Source organism: Rhamphochromis sp. 'chilingali' (assembly GCF_963969265.1).
Source record: "Rhamphochromis sp. 'chilingali' genome assembly, chromosome: 10".
Taxonomy (NCBI): domain Eukaryota; kingdom Metazoa; phylum Chordata; class Actinopteri; order Cichliformes; family Cichlidae; genus Rhamphochromis; species Rhamphochromis sp. 'chilingali'.
The window spans coordinates 35,486,994-35,504,984 of record NC_137937.1 but is presented as its reverse complement, the minus strand read 5'-3'; the positions used below and the strand labels follow the sequence as shown (position 1 = coordinate 35,504,984).

General features: G+C 42.0%; 1 protein-coding gene across 2 annotated transcripts in view; it reads left to right on the top strand.

Moving 5' to 3' along the window:
* The window catches only part of fras1 (Fraser extracellular matrix complex subunit 1), a 306,003-nt gene that overhangs the window by 141,910 nt on the left and 146,102 nt on the right, over nt 1-17,991 (top strand). For both annotated transcript variants that reach the window (XM_080893736.1, XM_080893735.1), the window contains exons 13-17: nt 101-247; nt 13,751-13,894; nt 16,683-16,823; nt 17,296-17,436; nt 17,541-17,708. In XM_080893736.1, the coding sequence (XP_080749862.1) occupies nt 101-247; nt 13,751-13,894; nt 16,683-16,823; nt 17,296-17,436; nt 17,541-17,708 (741 nt within the window). The remainder of the gene's footprint in view (nt 1-100; nt 248-13,750; nt 13,895-16,682; nt 16,824-17,295; nt 17,437-17,540; nt 17,709-17,991) is intronic.

The window sequence follows — 17,991 nt, the reverse complement described above, 5'->3', positions numbered from 1 at the left end:
AATGTGACAAGCAGTCTTGCAACTCACGTGTGAAGTGAAAATTTATTTTGGAAGTGACTGACAGCCACTGGTTCCCCTTTCTCCCGTCTCTCCCCTGCAGCCTGCCAATCATCCTGTGCCACCTGTTCCAGCAGGTGGGATTGTCAGTCCTGCGGCTCCAGGCTGCCCCTGCTGAACCCCGATAGGAGTCAGTGCCTGGCTTCCTGTCCACCTGGTTCCTATCAGCACGACCCAACACACTGTCGCTGTGAGTATCACAGGAGTTCATGTGCCCTATAGCGGCTTCTGGATTGCGGTGGTCAGCATGTTGCTTTGACTGGGATCCACCCGTGAACACCAAGAGAGATGGATTTCCCCAGCTGCTAATAGCGAGCAGTTTAACAGTAAGATGCAGTTGGTGTTTTTGGTGCCTGAGATAAACTGTCTGGGAGTATTTTCCACTGGATTGAGTCTGAATATTTCATAGACTGATGAGGCAGGGAGTTCTCTCTAGGGCTGTTGTGTTATTGCAGTTGTGGCTAAGAGTCTGGAAAGAGGTGCAAGTCATTGTCTGGAGGCACAGGAGCACCAAATGTACTCACATATTGTACAGACATAATAGGTCCTGCATTTTATTAGATATCTGCTGATCTTTTGCTGCACATTGGCTAAATCTCCCCTGGGGATTGGATAGAAAAGTTTGTAAAGTTTTGCAGTCTTTAGATAAAAGTACAAAATGTGCTTCCACTCGTATATATTTCTTCCTGTATTTGCTCCTTTCCTTTCTGTTAGTCATCAAAAGAACATGAAGAAAACTGAATCGTGTATGAACATTTATTAGGAAGTGAAATTACTTGAAAATCGTTGCATCTTAGGCTTTAAACTTTTATTGTAATATCAACCCGGTAAAATCTGAATGTGTTGAATTATGCTGCACATGCTGCCTCCTGTCAATCAGTTAACACACATAAAAGAAAAATAGTAATAACAGCCAAAAAACATGTTAAAACACAACAGTCTTCAGTTCCAAAGTTAATTTCCAGTGGTGCATGAGAAAAACTGCACAAAAATGAAGCATAGGACACAACTTTACACATTTGCTCAGTGTTCATTTCCCAGTTTCATTGTGCCAGACTTGACGTTTCAAATGTTTTGCCTGCATCAACCTTCATGTGTGTCATCCCCACCTGGTGAACCATCCCACCTTCAGATGAAAACACCTGAACGGCGACATGGAAACAACTAAACAAACCAATTTCATTTCACAAAAAAAAAAGAACTGCACACGTAAAATTGTGAACTCTTTTGAATTTCTGTGAAGCAGAAAAAGTATTTGACCACAAGTTGGGAAAATTAACTGAAGTCTTCTTAAAGCAACAACTTCAAGCAGATATTTCGTGTTGCAGTTCGTGAAACCTCCACAGTGCTTATGCAGTACCTTTGGATAAGTTGTCCTGGTTTGCTGTTGGTTTGATGTTGTTGCTGCTTTGAACTCCTGTACACAGGTGGGCTTTGTTGATGGAAAGAAATTTCTGCAGGTGTTTTGCTGCTCTTTGTGGGCCTCCCTCCGAGAAACAGTAACAGGACTCCAGAATACCTTCAAATTGTAGAAAGTCTGTCTCACGCTGATCTTAGAAATGCTTTTCCTGCCATCTCCATGCATCTCTAAACTATTCTGAAAGCTGTCAAGATCAAGACGTGGTCTTTCTAAAGAAGACTGACTAGCTAAATGATAAATGCATTTATTTATAGGGTAGGGGCGGCACTACTACTCCCAGTCTCACCTAAATAATGGGAATGCGTGACTTTGTGTGGATTTGAAAAAGCTGTTGTTAGAGGGAACATACTTACTCACGAACTGCGAAGGGAAATGTATTGCTGTTAATTATGAGTAATGACGCTCATTCCAAAGGTCAATAAACTTTTCAGCCCAATTAATACAAATGTCAGAAAAAAACTGATACCGATTCCAACCTGTGACAAGAAAACATTAAGTTTGTGTTTTCTTGCTTATAAACTTCGTGACTTCTTGCCAGCACGGAGATGCTTTGTAGAGTTGTTAAACTAAATTACTCCAGCTTTTAATGCCTGAGTTTTAATGGACTTAAAGCTTTTAATGCTAAATTGCTTTTAAAGTCAAAATTAGGTTCTGAATAAACTGGTAACAGAAAAGCTTTTGTCTGTTTTTCTTTTGTTATTCTTAAAGAGTTTATGCAGGATAGATGGATCGATCCTCTGCAGCAGCAGCATAAAGAATACAAATAAACTGGTATTACTCAGGCTCAGTTCTCTATACATGAGTGTCCCTATTAACTGTTACTGGACATATCTATCTCAAAGGTCTCCCAACATTTCTAGTCCTGGGCCAATAAATAAAACCATGGCTCGGTGAGCGAAAACCCTGTGGGATTGCTAATACGCTCCGAAATGAGCTCCTCTATTGAGTGGAGGAGACCTGCGGGGACTCCTGGGGATGATGGGTAGAAATAGAGAGGTGTGGGTTAGTGAGAAGAGAGTAACCACAATGTGATTACGGTCTTCAGTTGTGCAGCTCGATTTCATACCTTAATGAATATTGTCAGGAGGATTTCAGACCTCCCAGTGCAAAAGCTCGTTGAACATCCTTAAATAGGTTAGACAGCAGCAGGCAGCTTTGTTTTACGCTGCTTCCACACGCGTACTGTATACAGTAGCAGCTATTGGACAAGCCCTCTGTGGGAATTGCACTACATGCATTTATGCAGCTCCTGTCCTGCGTCGTTGCCATTAGGTGTATAATTTGTAATTCGTGCATTAATCCAGAGTCTACAGTATGTTAATGCTGCAGGTATGTTCACAGCTGCTAATGTCTTTACCCTGCATGCATCCAGGTTTAATAATGTGCTCGAATACTCTCGAGTGTCTCAGCCATTTCTTTTTTTTTTTTTTTTTTTTTTTTTTTTTTGCTCTTTTTTTTTGCTCTTTTTTTTTTTTTTTTTTTAAATGACATCAGAAACAGCAGTATGCGACATTACGTGATGGCAGAGCTTCAGTTCATCCTTTGTCATTTTTTTTTTTTTTTTTTTTTTTTTTTTAATACCGTATTTCCCGGACTACAAAGCGCACCTGAATATTAGCCGCACAAGCTAAAATCAGGGGAAAATCCTGTTTTGTACATACATTAGCCGCACCTGACTAAAAGCCGCAGGTGTTTCAATGTTGACTTATCATATGTAAGAGAATATGCACAAAGGGAATTGTCAGGAAAGAGATGGCTGTTTGGAGACACACCCCTTTTATTAATATTTTGAAAAACAAGTTATGGGTACATATTTGCACATGTAGTACATAACAGTAACCTACAGCACACCAGAAAAATAGATTCAGACTACCTTTTAGGCTCAGGTGCAGTGACACGGCTTTAACAAGAAGAAAAGTCAGTCATTCACCACCATCTTTCTCTTCTTCCTGCGCACTGAAACCACCAAAGTCCTCTTCTCCAATGTCGGAAACGAACAGGCTCAGGATGGCTTCGTCATCCACTCTCCGCTTCTCTCCTTCGTTGTCACTTTCAAAACCAAAGAAATCCTCGTTGTCAGTGTCAGAGTCGAACACCCTCAGAAGGGCCGTGGCAGTGTCCTCTCCATCATGCAGCAGTCCAGCCCTTCAAAATCCGTTGGTGATCGTGGATGTTTTCGCACTTTTCCACGCTGTCAGAATCCACCGGTGGAGTTGGGCATAACTTGCTTTTCGCAAGTTTATCGCCGCTCGTCATCCACGCCTCCCGCTGAATGCGTAGCGCTACTTTGAAGTTTGTTTTTCGCGCTACTTCGTACGGCACTACGTTGCCTGGCGGACGGACATGTGACTAACATACCACTCTTGAACCCCGATCCTTCCGCCAGGCAACGTAGTGCCGTACAACAGCGGAACAAACAAAACAAATCGTCTTACGATATCACAAAAATCATGGAAAATCCATAGAAAAGCCGCACCTGACTAAAAGCCGCAGGGTTCAAAGCTTGTGCAAAAAGTAGCGGCTTATAGCCCGACAATTACGGTAAATAGGACAGGGGGAATGAATGAGAGAAAGAGGGGGAGAGAAAGAAAGAAAACCAAAGGGGAGAAGAGACGGTGAGAAGGGGGGGGAAGAGAGAGAAAAAAAAAAAAAGAACTCCTGGGTCACCTGTATGGAGAAAAAAAAACAAACAAACAAAAAAAACAAACAGAGGAGACAGCAAACAACAAAGAGCAACATAATAATAGAGAAAACAAAGCACCATCACAATAAACTAGCTAGTCATAGATATCAATATTTACTAAATAATAAACGATATTGTGCAGCACGCAAGATAGACAGCGCACAGTGTGCTTTGAGGCAGCAGCCAAGAAAGCTTTAGTCCGCGTCTGTGAATACCCATGTGTGCATACCTGTGTGGATCAGCATGCTTGCATTCCAAAGGTTTCTCCATGTAATGATCTGCTAGGGAGTGTGGGGGGGCCACAGCCCCGTCCTCCAGGGTGTGAAGCGGGTATGGAGGAGATCAAAACTCCAGACATCCAGAGGCCCCCAGAACACAAGAGACCATGGAAGACCAACAGAGGGGCAGCCGCGCCACTGTTCCAGTAAGAGCTGAGGAGAGTCCCAGATGAGGGCTCGCCCAGCAGCCGCGGAGCAGAAGTCAGGGGGAGTTGCAGTGACGCGCCCGTGAGCTCCGCCGGCCCCCAGCTGTGCCTGAGTGACCGAGCCCCAGGCCGAGAGGCCGGGGGCACCCCACCTCCAAAGGGGCCCGAGCGAGCCCCAGGCCCCAGGCCCCGACAAGCGGCCGCCAAGGAGTGAGCCGGTGTGTACCCGGACGCCCACCCCCAGCCATTTCTTTTAACCGCCAACTTGCTTTAATGACAGAAGCCCCCCCCCCCCCCCCCCCCCCCCCCCCCCCCCCCTTTGTTTTTACCCAGCACACAGTTTTGTTTTGGAGAACAAAAGAGCGCCAGTGGAAAGTGGGACGCTGAATTATTGTGACTTTAAATCAGTGAATGCCTGCATTAAAGCTATTAAGGTGGATTTAGGCTGACTGAAGTCTCATACCAGCACTTGTTTAATGAGGAAAAAATAGAAGGAAGGGTTGAGGGAAGAAGCAGAGGAGATGGGAGCTGACAGAAGTAATGAGCGTGTGAGGTGTCTGGAAGGTGCCAGAGACATTTCTTGGCAGGAAGTCGAGACCACCCAGGACTCAGTGTGTCGCAGCAGGCCTCCCTGGGGGGATTTTTTTCCCACCTCCAGTCAGTTACTGAAAGCTTCATCCGCATGCATTCAAAGTTTTGGTGTAAATACTCGTGAGGAGCCTTGTGCTGACGCTATCGTACAACACCTGCCCCACATTTCTTCTTTTTTCTTATAATTGCACCGTGAGACTCAGTCACACTTGTAATGTTCACTTGTTTGGAAACGTACGCCGAGACCGAAAAACAGACACATCTGTCTTGTTCAGGTGCAGAGTACACAAAACCTGATTTCTTTCTCCCCATGGGTTTTTAACACTGTTTTGCGCTCCCTTTAAATTCCTCCTTTATTGCATTGTTTTGAACCTGAATGAGCTCTTCATCAAGTACAACAAAACTGTGTAATAAAGCAAGAATTTTAAGAGGAGCCGATAACAGGGTTACAAGTCCCAGCGGAGATAAAATCATAACGACATACAGCACTTCTGCAGATGCAATTACAGGAGGTCTCATTCCAAAGCATCAAAACACCATTAGCCTCTAAAGTCACATCTAAAGTTAGAGTCTGGATAAGTTTAAGAGTTAATCCCAAATTGTTAAAACATTTTTAAAAAGTTCAGTGTGTTGCTTTACACCTTTTATTGTGCAGAAAGGGCTATTTCCAGATAATGTAGCACCTACTAGAAAAGCTCCTGGTTCAATCCGAGCACCATCGAGGAGAAGCTGTCTCTTCACTTCAACTAGACAGACATTCATTTGGCATTTAGGGCTCAAATTCTGAGCATTTCACAAAATCATTCATCAAATTAATGATTAAAGGTCTGAATCTTAAAGGTCGATGTAGGCAGTACCTCATATGTAAACTAGAGATGGCACGATACCACTTTTTTATGTCTGATACCGATACCGATATCATAAATTTGGATATCTGCCGATACCGATATGAATCCGATATAGTGTTTTTTAATCAACAAAACTGTTTTTTTTTTAAATATCTTGCTGCATTTTGTATAAGTTCATACTCAAGTTTAAAACAACAACTACACTAAAGCTATTCTGTTATACCTGTATGCAAAAAAAAATATTTCATAGTTCAGCAATACTGATCAATCTAATAAACTCAAACCTACACCATCCTCCCTATTCTGGTATTTTAAAGAGTACTTAGCATAAATATTAAGCAACCTAACTAATAGGGTTCCAACTCCCAGCAACAACAAAAATAAATAAATAAAAAATAGGGAACCACCCCTCACGCTCCACCTCATGATGCTTAATCGACGTAATCAACCTTAATTTGATGCAGTGTGAAAGAAAATGCACAGAAATCAATTATTTTTCAAGAAATATTAAATAGATTCAACATCTTTCTTCAACAAAATTGCAGACTGCACAGATGGTACCTTCCCAAAGGAAAAAGTACTATAGCTTACTAGGGTATATATATTAGACTTAATAGTTACTATATACAGTAATTGACTTCTATTCATTTTACATCAAATTAAAACTTTGGGTGTCAGATAATTATTTATTAAAAGCTCGACATTTTAAATGAGAATAAGAAAGAAAAGTATGTCTTTGTGCCCCCTTTTCCCTGTTAATGCCCTATCGGCCCCCCTGGCTAAACTTTGCTAGATCCGCCCCTGCACAGTTACCAGCGTCAGCTACGTAGAAAAAGATCCTCGAGTAGAAAGTAATATTAAATACATTCTAACAACAGCTTATCAAGCTTAAACGTGCTGCTGTTGTTCAGCCGCTGGTTTCCTCTTTCTGGTGCAAAGTGGGCCAAAAGCAAACTAGAGACACCGATTCGCGACAGAAAAGCCGATCAGCTGATCATTAAGCAGTTTCATGATTGAAGTAGCAGCAGGAGAGGCAGTCGCTTGTTAAGCTTAACGCAGGAATGCTTTACAAACATTTAGAGATGGACTTACACACTTGCTTTACTTCTCTCGGGAAAACTTTGTCGGAGATGAAATGCCAGGTTGCTAGCGAAGCTCCAAATGCTATCCAGACCACCACAGGTCCCGCATGCCACAGCCGCTCTATCACGTGATGCATACTGCTCCGACGTGCTAACGTTCTGAGGTGAGTTACGGCGTGTTGCAAGTTTTGTGAGGTGCTTTCGTGATATTTAATGGATCGGATTACATTTTTTTATTTTTCTCCGATATCCGATCCAGTAATTTAGGTCAGTATCGGACCGATACCGATTCGGATCGGTCCATCTCTAATGTAAACACGAGCTTTTAGTGTCTAAAAATAACCAAGTACTTCACATATGAAGTATAAACATAATGATGCTGGTGTGAGTCTATAGCAACATGATAGTTTAATCAAATTTCTATTGTAGTGTGAAGACGTGCATTGCTGTGGTTTCTTTGATTGTTTTTTTTAATAGTTCATAATTTTTTTGGAAAACAACCTTTTTTTTATAACCTTGCTGAAGTTTTAATGCTGGTAAACCAATTTAAATGACCTTTTGTTTTTCATTCTTACACTGACAGTTTTCTTGAGATTAGTGTCACTGCAGACCGATCGGACCCTGGATACAACCTGTTCCTACTCCTCCCCTCTAGTGGGCGCTACAGAGCCCTGCACGCCAAAATAAGCAGACTTCTTCATTGCACATATAAATATAAATATGCTACATGTGCTGTTATTGTCTGTGTCATGTTGCTTTTGTCCGTCTTGTCTGTTTAGAGGAAAGAAAAAAACATCGCTCAGTTCCTCCTACGTGTGCACGGACTTGGTCAGTAAAGCTGACTCTAATAGATTCTGGTACATTTTTGTAAATACATGACTTGGTTGTTATTTTTTCTGCATAATCTTCCAACATTTTATGCAGCGATTCGCTTTCTGAGTAGGTTTACGTGGCGTTGCTTTCAGTACCTGCATGACTCTATCGCTCATTAGTAGCACTCACACAGCATTTTTAACCGCTTATTTAAATTTTGCATTTGAGTTGACTTTGTGGATGTGGCAGTCAGAAAGTGAGGCGGCTATAGAAACTCTACAATTTCACAGCCTCCCTTCTGCTGTTGTCCAAAACGACCTTCACATAGAGGTATAAAAGCTTTTTCATGTGGAGCCATTGTGAGAAGCCTGATTTTCCTCCTGTCTTCTTGCTGGGCTGATTTGAACCTTTGCTTCCACCAGGAGGAAAAATAGAGCTAAAAATGACTCCTTAGAAGTGAAATATGGACTTCATTAAAATTAAAATTTCCATGTAGACTTTGCATTTCTATGCCAATGAAACTCTCAGCATCCTCATCTCTTCCACCTTCAGCTTGGCTTCCGATGTCTTTGTTAGTGCCACAGTCTCCAAACCACACCCAGCAGGTCTCACTGCCATCTTGAAAACCTTCCCTTTCACTCTTGGTGCTGGTCTCCACCCACTCCACCACCCAGGTATTTAAACTCCAACCTCGCATTGCCTCCCTCTCATTCACCCATGTTTCTCATCTTGCTTCATTCCTCTTCTCTCCGGTGCATACCTGCACCCATCTCATCATCGATATAAACCCAGTGTATCACTGACTTTAAAGGCTGCCTTTTGTGTATTTGTGAGAGCAGCTTTGCCAAAAGTGGAAATATTTGACACCCTGGAATTGAGAACAGGTTGGACTTTCAAATAAAAGCTCCTGTTTTTTGTATTATTTGCTCTCCATTGCAAAGCTGCTTTCTCCATGCTTAGCTTAATTGCTGATTCTCTCATGCCATCTCGTTTTATCACTCGAGGTTTGGAGGGGGTTGGTGTGAGCCACGGCAGCAGCAGCACCACAGTAATTGTGCATCCCTACCCGTCCCAGAAGGACAGAGAGCGAAGATTATCCAGTGCACTGTGTGACTGTGCATTCATCTCAACCTCGCCTGGTTTATGCAGAGTAGGCTTTAGAGGGGCTTTTTGGCAACTGGCCTGCTAGGATTACATTTGCTGATAACTTTACACTCCAGGCGGCACAGAAAAATAAATTGCTTTCCTGCGAGGGGCAAGGTAAAGGACGTGTAATCCCCTTGTTGGCTCCAACCATTTTTGGATGCAGCGTGTATGAGCGTGTGTCTGAAGTGACCCAGTAATATAAATGTAAGAATCCCATCATGTACAGAGTGCTTCTCAATGTCTTTTTGCTTCATCTGCAAGACTACAGCTGCAGAGTATCTGATGCTGAAATGGGCAATGGTCCATAATTCAACAAAAGATTGATTTTATAAATGATTTCATTTCACCACGGAGGATCAGTCATGCATAGGTGAAACAAGCGTATCATCGTATTTTGGGCTAAGGCTATTATGGAGCCTCTCTGGACCTTTAGCACAATGAAATGAACAGCCACACGCAGAGAGAGGGGCATTAAAATTGAACGTATATGTGAACTAATGAAAAAAAAAAAGCTGCTGGGGGAAAAACCCAGACTTGAATACAGAGAGAAAGAAAGATGACCAAAAATCCAGTGTGAATCTGTAGAGAGGGCAGTGGGCTGAGGCAAGAAGAAGCCTCGGACAGAGAAATGAGAGTATTATAGGGGAGAGTGAGAGGGGGGGGGGGGAAATAGGCACACAACTTCAAAATCTGAGAGGTGGAAGGAAATAGGAAGAGTTGAGAAGCATAAAAAATTAAAAGTCAGATGGGAACCTGTCAGTCTGTCAGTCACTTCAGAGGTTTGGCTTTTACTCTTCACACACACAGTGGAGCAAAAACTTTCCTCTTCTGTAACCTTACATGTCCTCTGAATTTGCACAATGTGCTTTGAGGTAGCAGCCAAGAAAGGTGTAGTTTGTGTTTATGTACACCTGTGTGGACGGGCGCACTTGTATTCAAAAGGTTTCTCCATGTAAGCATCTGCTGGTGGGTGTGGGGAGCCATAGCCCCGTCTCCCAAGGCATGAAGCAGGTCTGCAGGAGATCCAGGCTCCAGACATCCAGAGGCCCCAGAGTGCGAGAGCCCAAGGAGAACCAACAGAGGGGCAACCATGCCACCCTCCTGGGAGGAGCTGAGGAGAGCCCCAGACGAGGGCTCACCCAGCAGCCACAGAGCAGAAGCCAGAGGGGGCTGGAGTAATGTGCCAGCTGTGTCAGAGTGCACAAAGCCAAAGGCATCAGCCACCGGCAGGGAGTGTGGTGGGAATTTAATGGAGTTTTCATCAGCTGGTTCTCAAGTTTTTGAAGCTGGAGCTTCCATCGGATAACTGTGTCTGCATGTCAACATAAAAAGACAAAAATACACTCGGCTACTGTCATGTTCAGGAAACATGGTGAGACATGGTGACATATCCTGCTAGAAGCAGCCACCAGAAGATGAACACTGTGTGTATCTTCACATAAAGCTGTAGTGTTTAAATGATGCTCGGCTGGTAGTTTACCAAACTGTGCCTGCCATCTGATTCCATAAATCAAGACACATCAGACCAGGCAGTGTTTTCCAGTCTAGTTGTAACAGCAGTGGCACCTGGTGTGGTCTTCTGCTGCTGTTGTTTTGGATTCAGGGGTGCTCTTCTGCAGAGCTTGGTTGTAATGAATGAGTATTTGAGTTACTGTAGCCTCCTTATCAGCTCAAAGAGGTCTGGCCATTCTCCTCTGACCTCTGACACGAGCAAGGCATCGTTGCTCAGAGAACTGCTGCTCACCAGATTTTGTCTCTTTTTTGGACCTCTGAAAAGTTATCCATGAACTTTTAACCCAGCTGAGAAAATCTCAGTTTTTATTCTTAATTTGAAAAGATTAAAAAAAAAGATGAGACAGTGCGAGCGAATTGGGTAAAAGAAATTCAGTAAATGTGAAGTATTTAAGGCAAATCAAATCTACATTAAATATCCCTTATTTTATAAAATCTGGATGGAAGGTATCCGTCATAGAAAATCATGTGTGTGCGCGTGCGCAGGATGTTTTGATTAAATATAAAAAGTTTATAGTGATCCTGGTGGGGAATATGTGCAGATGATAAAGAGGAGGATGCAGAGAAAGTTAATAAAAGATACGAATGCAGTTACCTGAGGAAATCTGTATCAACAGGCACGAGGGAGCCAGAGATTTATCTCACACTGCTTTCCAACAACTTTTGCAATAACACAGCTTCTGGCATCTCCCATTAATTCACTCAGATTTTTATCAGCAGTTTTCAGTGACACTGATTAAATTAATTACACTTTCCTCAGCGTGATATTCACTTGTCTTGATCAGTTTTGTCTCACTTCTCGTGCCTCATTAATCCCCAGCCGTAGTTTATTTCTCAACTTTAACTTTTTTAGATCTACTCTTTCACTTTTAACCTTTGACCTTTCACAAAGGGACATCCAGTAAATAATAAATGAAGCTGTTAAGCATGTGTAAAGTGCTATCGTATTAGAACTTACACGACTTCCTCCCTGTGTTTTGTCCATTTGTCGCTTGTGTTCCTCACACTGTGTTCTGCTACATCCCTGCCTCGATTCTTTTGTAAGCCTCCCAACTTTCTAGTGTTTTTGCTTTTTTCTGTCAGGCTTTGTTGGGACCGTGTATCAGCTTAGTATCAAAAATTGCTTTTTATCGTTCTCCTTTGTCCTGTGTGTAGGTCCTTTACCTGAGCCTTGTAGCAGGTGTTTTGGTGCTGTTCCCTTTGTGTGTGTGAGAGAGAGAGAGAGAGACTTGGGTTTCTGATCTTTCGGTGTCTAAAAAACAATAAGGCTGGGTTTACTAAAACATTGTGGTGTGGAGTAAAAGATGATTCTCAGTGTTTGTGATAAGCTTCACTGTAGTTTTGTTCCATATCATCGTGACTCCTTTGGTCTGGGCTGTCTGCGTCCTATAATTGGGTGTAGTGGACTAATCTATATTTCCAAGGTTCAGAGTGCTTTAAAATGAGATCCAGCTAGGTGCTTACATTTGACAAGCTGAGGATGGGCAACAGAAAAGGCAGAAAATGAGATCTAGTCCTCGGAAAAATGAGATCCTGCACAGCTTTACTTAAAAAAGTCAAAAGGCTTTAGAGAGTATTCCTGATCCTGGTGCATTACGCTCCGAGTTCCTGTAAGAACTCCTAATATACAGATATTCTGCTGGGGTTCCTCATCCTTTCTGTTAACCACTTTCTCAGCTGTCACTGAGTGGGAAGTGGGGTGAACCCAGGATAAGTTGCCACTCTGTTAGAGACAGACCATTCACTTCAGCAAGTCTCACATGCATGTTTTAGACTGATGGAGGAAGTACCTGGAGAAAACCCAAGGAGAACATGTAACCACCACACTGAAAGGCCCAGAACCTTCATACTGTGGAGCAGCAGTCAGAACCACTGCACCACTCTGCCGTTTTTTCCTTATAAAAGAAATTTCTTTGGATTTCATGAGGTGAGAGAAACCGGTGAGCTAACAGATTCACTATCTTATAAACCAGCGTCGGCTTCCACCCATATCAGAATGCGTTGATCCGGTATGAGTGTAAAGATGGCACCCAGAGGGAAATCCACAGTCTTTGCAAGAAGGATTCATGGACTTTGGAGGTACTTCCACAGGTTTCAGGATTCTTTGCAACTTGAGGGAAAGTTGGACAAAACCTGAACTACACTGAGGTTACAATGTTTCCCAGATCATGATGAGGATGATGAACAGAAAAGCTTTCATATAAAGATTGCAGATTCTCATGAATGATATGTGAAGGTGACTCAGAAGAAACTAGAAGAAACCTAAAAGTGTAGTTTTCACATTCCTTCTGCATTTTTTTTTGTAGGTTTGTTTTTATCTGGTTTCTGTCAGTTTTATTTTGTAGCACTTGCTGCATCTGGCTTCATTCTGTGTGCCGCTGGGAAATCACAGGTAATCATACCAGTTAGTGCTGAGATGGGTTTTTTGCTGCTTCTGTTTGGGCACACACGAAGGGACACACACAGAGATAAAGGTGCAGGTGTATGCAAAGGCGCACAATCATCTCCCGCATTTCATCTCAAAGGTACTTTTAGCCCGTACGTACGTGCGTGCATACACGTGTGTCTCCCTCAGTCACACGCATGAACTCTTACACGGTCTTCCCACACAGCTCGCCCCGTTAGCCTCCCACTCTGTGTTTGTCGGCACTGCTGTGAGGCTTGTTAGTGCTTTTTTTTAACAGCAGCTAATAGAGCACCACTGATAATGCCAACTATGCAGACCACACAGACACACACAGTCGCACATGCAAACAAGCTTTATTAGATCCTGTAGATACTTGTTGAACGACCCTGATTATCTCACTTATTTTCTTTGTTGTTTTTACAACCTTGAATATTTTGTTAATGCACGAACTGCGTTATGGAAATAAAACTGTTATTGTAAATGATCAGTGTTTCTGAATTATTTATACTGTTTACTACAAATCGCATGCAGTATATCGCAGAACTTTTGCAAACTGTGCTTGCAGGATTTGCATAATTCAGATTGTTTCTTCTACATTTGGCATGATTCAGGTTCTCCGCTACAATCACATTTATCCATTTCGACCTAGTCCCACCTACCGTGCTGTACTGTATGTGTTTCTGTTCAGGAAAGGGGCAAAAAATCAGACCTCGTGGCGCTTTAGGACTGAAAGCAAAGAATCTATTTTCTGTTTTCTTATTTTTCAGACTGTCACGAGTCGTGCTCGGAGTGCCGTGGGCCGAGTCAGCAGGAGTGCGTGTCGTGCTCAGACCCGGTCGCCTTGCTGAAAGACGGGGCGTGCGTCCTTGACTGTGGCACAGGTTTCTACAGTCGAGAAGGCGTCTGCCACGGTAAAGCTGACACATATCCACACTGCAGCACTGAAGACATTTAGCTGAGTTTCAGTTTTGGCTGGTTTAGTGGAAATAGCACTTTTGCTGACGTCTTTACTAAAAGTAGTGCAACTCCACAGATGCCAAGCTAATATAAGATCCAACACAAAACATTAGGTGTATATATATATATATATATATATATATATATATATATATATATATGCACAGATGGTTTGAGTACATCACCATCCAGAAAGCCCAAATATATCTTCTTTAAGGAATCAGTTTACCTCTAGCTTGTGGTGATTTGTGCACATTTAGTTTCGTTGGCCAGTTTTGAAGTTATCAGCTGTAGATGTGTCCACTTTCCCTCGAATGTCATGACAGTAAATGGCCACAAAATTGTTATTATATTAAGAGTTTTTATTATTATTATATATTAACTTATCCGGCCAACTGCTACCAAACATTCTAGATGGATAAACAGCACTATGAGCCGTCTCAGGAAGCTACAATCTCTGATTTGCCTCCCTCTGTTAATTAAACCCAACCAAAATGTTTTAGTTTGAATCAATGTGTTTAAAATACAATGATTTTATCCTCTACAGGTCGAGCGTATGGAAGCACAGAACTGCCAGCCAGGCAAAAGAAAATGAGGGTTATATCATATAAATATCTGATATATATACACACATATCTATAACGTGAAAACTTTACTGTTCTAACAATATACTTTTCATCTTTGAACAACATAATATCACTTTATTACAATATACATAACTATCACGTTATAACAAAAAACCTTTAATGTTCTTACAATATAAATATTATTTTGTACGAACGAGATAATTATATTGTTTGAAAAATAGTTTTCACGTTAAAACATATCTTTTATTTTTCGAACATGATATATTTGTTTGCCTTAAAACATAGTTTGAGAAAATGGCTCGTTTATCAGAATTAGTTAAGTGTATTTTACGCTTGGATTGAGGCATAACGTGTGATAATGTGATAGTTATGTATATTGTAATAACACGACATTATATTTTTCATATTATCATTTTTATATGAAAAAGTTAACAATAAAGTTTTCACATTATAACATGAAATAGCTGTTTTTGTTTTGCCTGGTTGGCAGCTCTACGCTTCCGTACTAAAGTGAATAGACTCAGTGTTGTTTTTCTTTTTGTACTAAATAATGCCAGTTTCATTTTAGCCTTCAGATTTTGTGACAGTCTGTGATTTTCCCTTTTCAAAGATTTTCTTTGAACAGCTTCAAGGAAATGAAGCAAAAACCTTTTGGGAGAACTAAAATGAAGTGAAGACATGAAAACAAGATATAAACTTTTTGTATTTCTTTATAATAATGACTCAGACACCGTGGTTCTTCTGTAGAGGCGTTTTAATCCATTTTCTGTTCTCTTTAATGCAGCAGTTAGACTCTTTGTACATAAAGCACTTCAAATTGCAGGTAACACTTATGCTTTTAAATGTAATTTCTCCTCTGGGGGAAAAATAATATCATTTTTATCATTTTAGTCCTAAAACCACAAAGCGTCTGTAAGAATGGATTCTGGGGAACCCAGGTGCCCGAGGGTTTGAATCCAAACTGGCACCTCCCAGTTTGAAGCAACTCCCAGTTTGGAGTTGCCAGATACATTTAAATAACTTGCAGTTTGTTTGTTTTTTCAATTTAATAATAAAAATGTACAGAAAAGTTTAAAGGGGAAAAGAAACCATACATTTCTGTGTGAGGTGTTTGCTGTGCGACTTCACTGAAAGCTGACATTCCCACAGGCGGATCAGGTGTCACACGAAGTGCCGTTGCCCAATGCAGTAAACAGTAAACACTATCTGAGACGATGGAAAGTTTATTGTTAGCAGTGAACTGAAGGTGAAGATTTATTTGGGTGTCTTTCCCCCCGCGGAGCTTCCTGCAGCATTCACTCGGCATGATGCCAAAATGATAAGGCAGCAGTAGCAAACAAACAATAAAAAAAAAAATACAATAATTAGCGATTCTCTCTCGCACTAATGAGGAGTCTGAGGCTTCTGAAATAAATAGATCCCATATGAATATGGATGCTTTCTATTTCTGAGTGGTAAGATGAGGAAGAGTAAGAATAGTCCCCCCTCAGGGCGACGGTGAACTTAGCCAAGCTCTTTTGGTTAAAAAGACCCAGAGGGGCCGGGATGGTGGGGTGGGCTTTTCTTCTGCTGTTGCTCACAGGACAGTTTTGAAGCGCTCAGTGAGGAGCCCTCTTTCAGAAAATGTCAAAAAACCAATGGAACTTTCTAGAAAAAGGTCGAATCCATTTGAACTTGCCAGCCAGCGCTTTGAGGCCTGGTTTAAAATGTCACCATCCTGAGAGAGCTGAAGGGCTTTTCCTCCGCGGGGCTTCCTGGGACTTTAGAAGTGAAAGATTTTCTTTTTTTCATCTCTCAAGTATGCTGCAGCAAAACCACCTGCTGAGGGAACGGTTTAGTGCGTGTGTGCATGTTATGCTAAGATACCTCAGGTACCTGAGAGTGAAGATTTGATCTATTGTTGGATTTTTTTTAGATTATTTGTTGCCTTTTACCTATTTTGTTCATCTTTTCAGACATCTGCTTTCCAGTTTCTGTCATTAAAAGTTGGACTCGTTGTTGTCTTGCCTAAGTGACTTTTGATTGTATTTGAAGGACTGTTTGTTTAGGAGACTTTCCTCTTGCTTGTAGATAATTCAGCCATTTTTAAATTGACCTCAGTGCATTTTGTCATGCCAACAAAAAGCCATTAACGTTTACACGCTGCGCTTCACAGCCTGTGATTCGTCCTGTGCCTCCTGTTTTCCCGACAACCCCAAATGTATGAGCTGCCCACCGGGGACTGCCTTGCATCATGGGAAATGTCTCAGCCAGTGTCCAGCTCAGCATTACCTGGACAGCCAAAGCAGATGCAGAGGTAAGTGTTTGCTCTGAAGTGGAGATGTTTGGACATCATGCACAGCATGTTTGTCAAATAATAGCATATACATACAAACACCTCATACCTACAATTAAGAGCTTGTTGTGCAGCTATGTTACCTGGCACCTTGCAATTTCTGAGTCCACCGTGAACTCCTCTGTTTACAAAAGTATTCAAGGTCAAACGTGAGACCATCTGTCCAACGGGTAAAACCCAAACCGAGACTTCAGCCCTATTAAAAGCTTCTCATTACTTTAATTAGAGAAGAAAACTTCTAAAATAAATCCTGTAACCTACACAGTTTGTGCCATTTTATTTAAGGGTCAAACCCTTAAATTCATACATAAATTTTTCCTAATAATTAAAGCGTCAGGTTCTACTGAGCTTACTAAGTTTTACTTCCTGTTTCATGGGTAGTTCTGTGTATCAGACTAAAGATCTTAAATGCTTATTTTCTTTGTGTCCCCAGCCTGCCACAGCTCCTGTGCCTCCTGCTGGGGTCCCTCGGTATCCCAGTGCACCTTGTGTCCAGGCGGACTACTTCTCCACCAGGGCCAGTGTGTGGAGGCCTGTGGGGAGGGGCTGTATGCTCAGGACTACACCTGCCACAGTGAGAGTCTAAACACATTAATAAAGTATCCTGTTAAAAAACTTTTCTTCCTTGTCCCCAGAGTGTAACTGCCTCTCTGTGATGTTGTCTGTCCTCGCGCCCAGACTGTCATCCCTCCTGCCGTTCTTGTGTGGGACCCCTGGCCTCAGACTGCCTCCGCTGCCTCAAACCGGAGGAAGCTCTTCTTCCGCAATCGAGTCACCTTCAGCACAGCGTCTGCACAGCTGGGTGTCCCACGCGCAGCTTCCTGGATGACATGCAGACATGCAGAGGTGAGTGTATTAAATGTTTTATTTTGCTTCCTGTATAATTCAGGAGAGGCGGTACCTGCGAGGCCAGAAAGGATATTTCTGCTGCTATGGGTCATGGTCGCTAATTAACACGCCAGCCATCGCTCACTTTGACTTTTAAAACAGATCAAATAGTCCTAATAGCACTAACTACGTTTAAGCCTGGTGAAAGCCAAAAAAAACAAATTGTAAAATCCACGAATCAAAGCCAAAGCTTAACTCTTTTTAACAACAAATCGTGCCCTCATTTGCATTAGTAGTAATG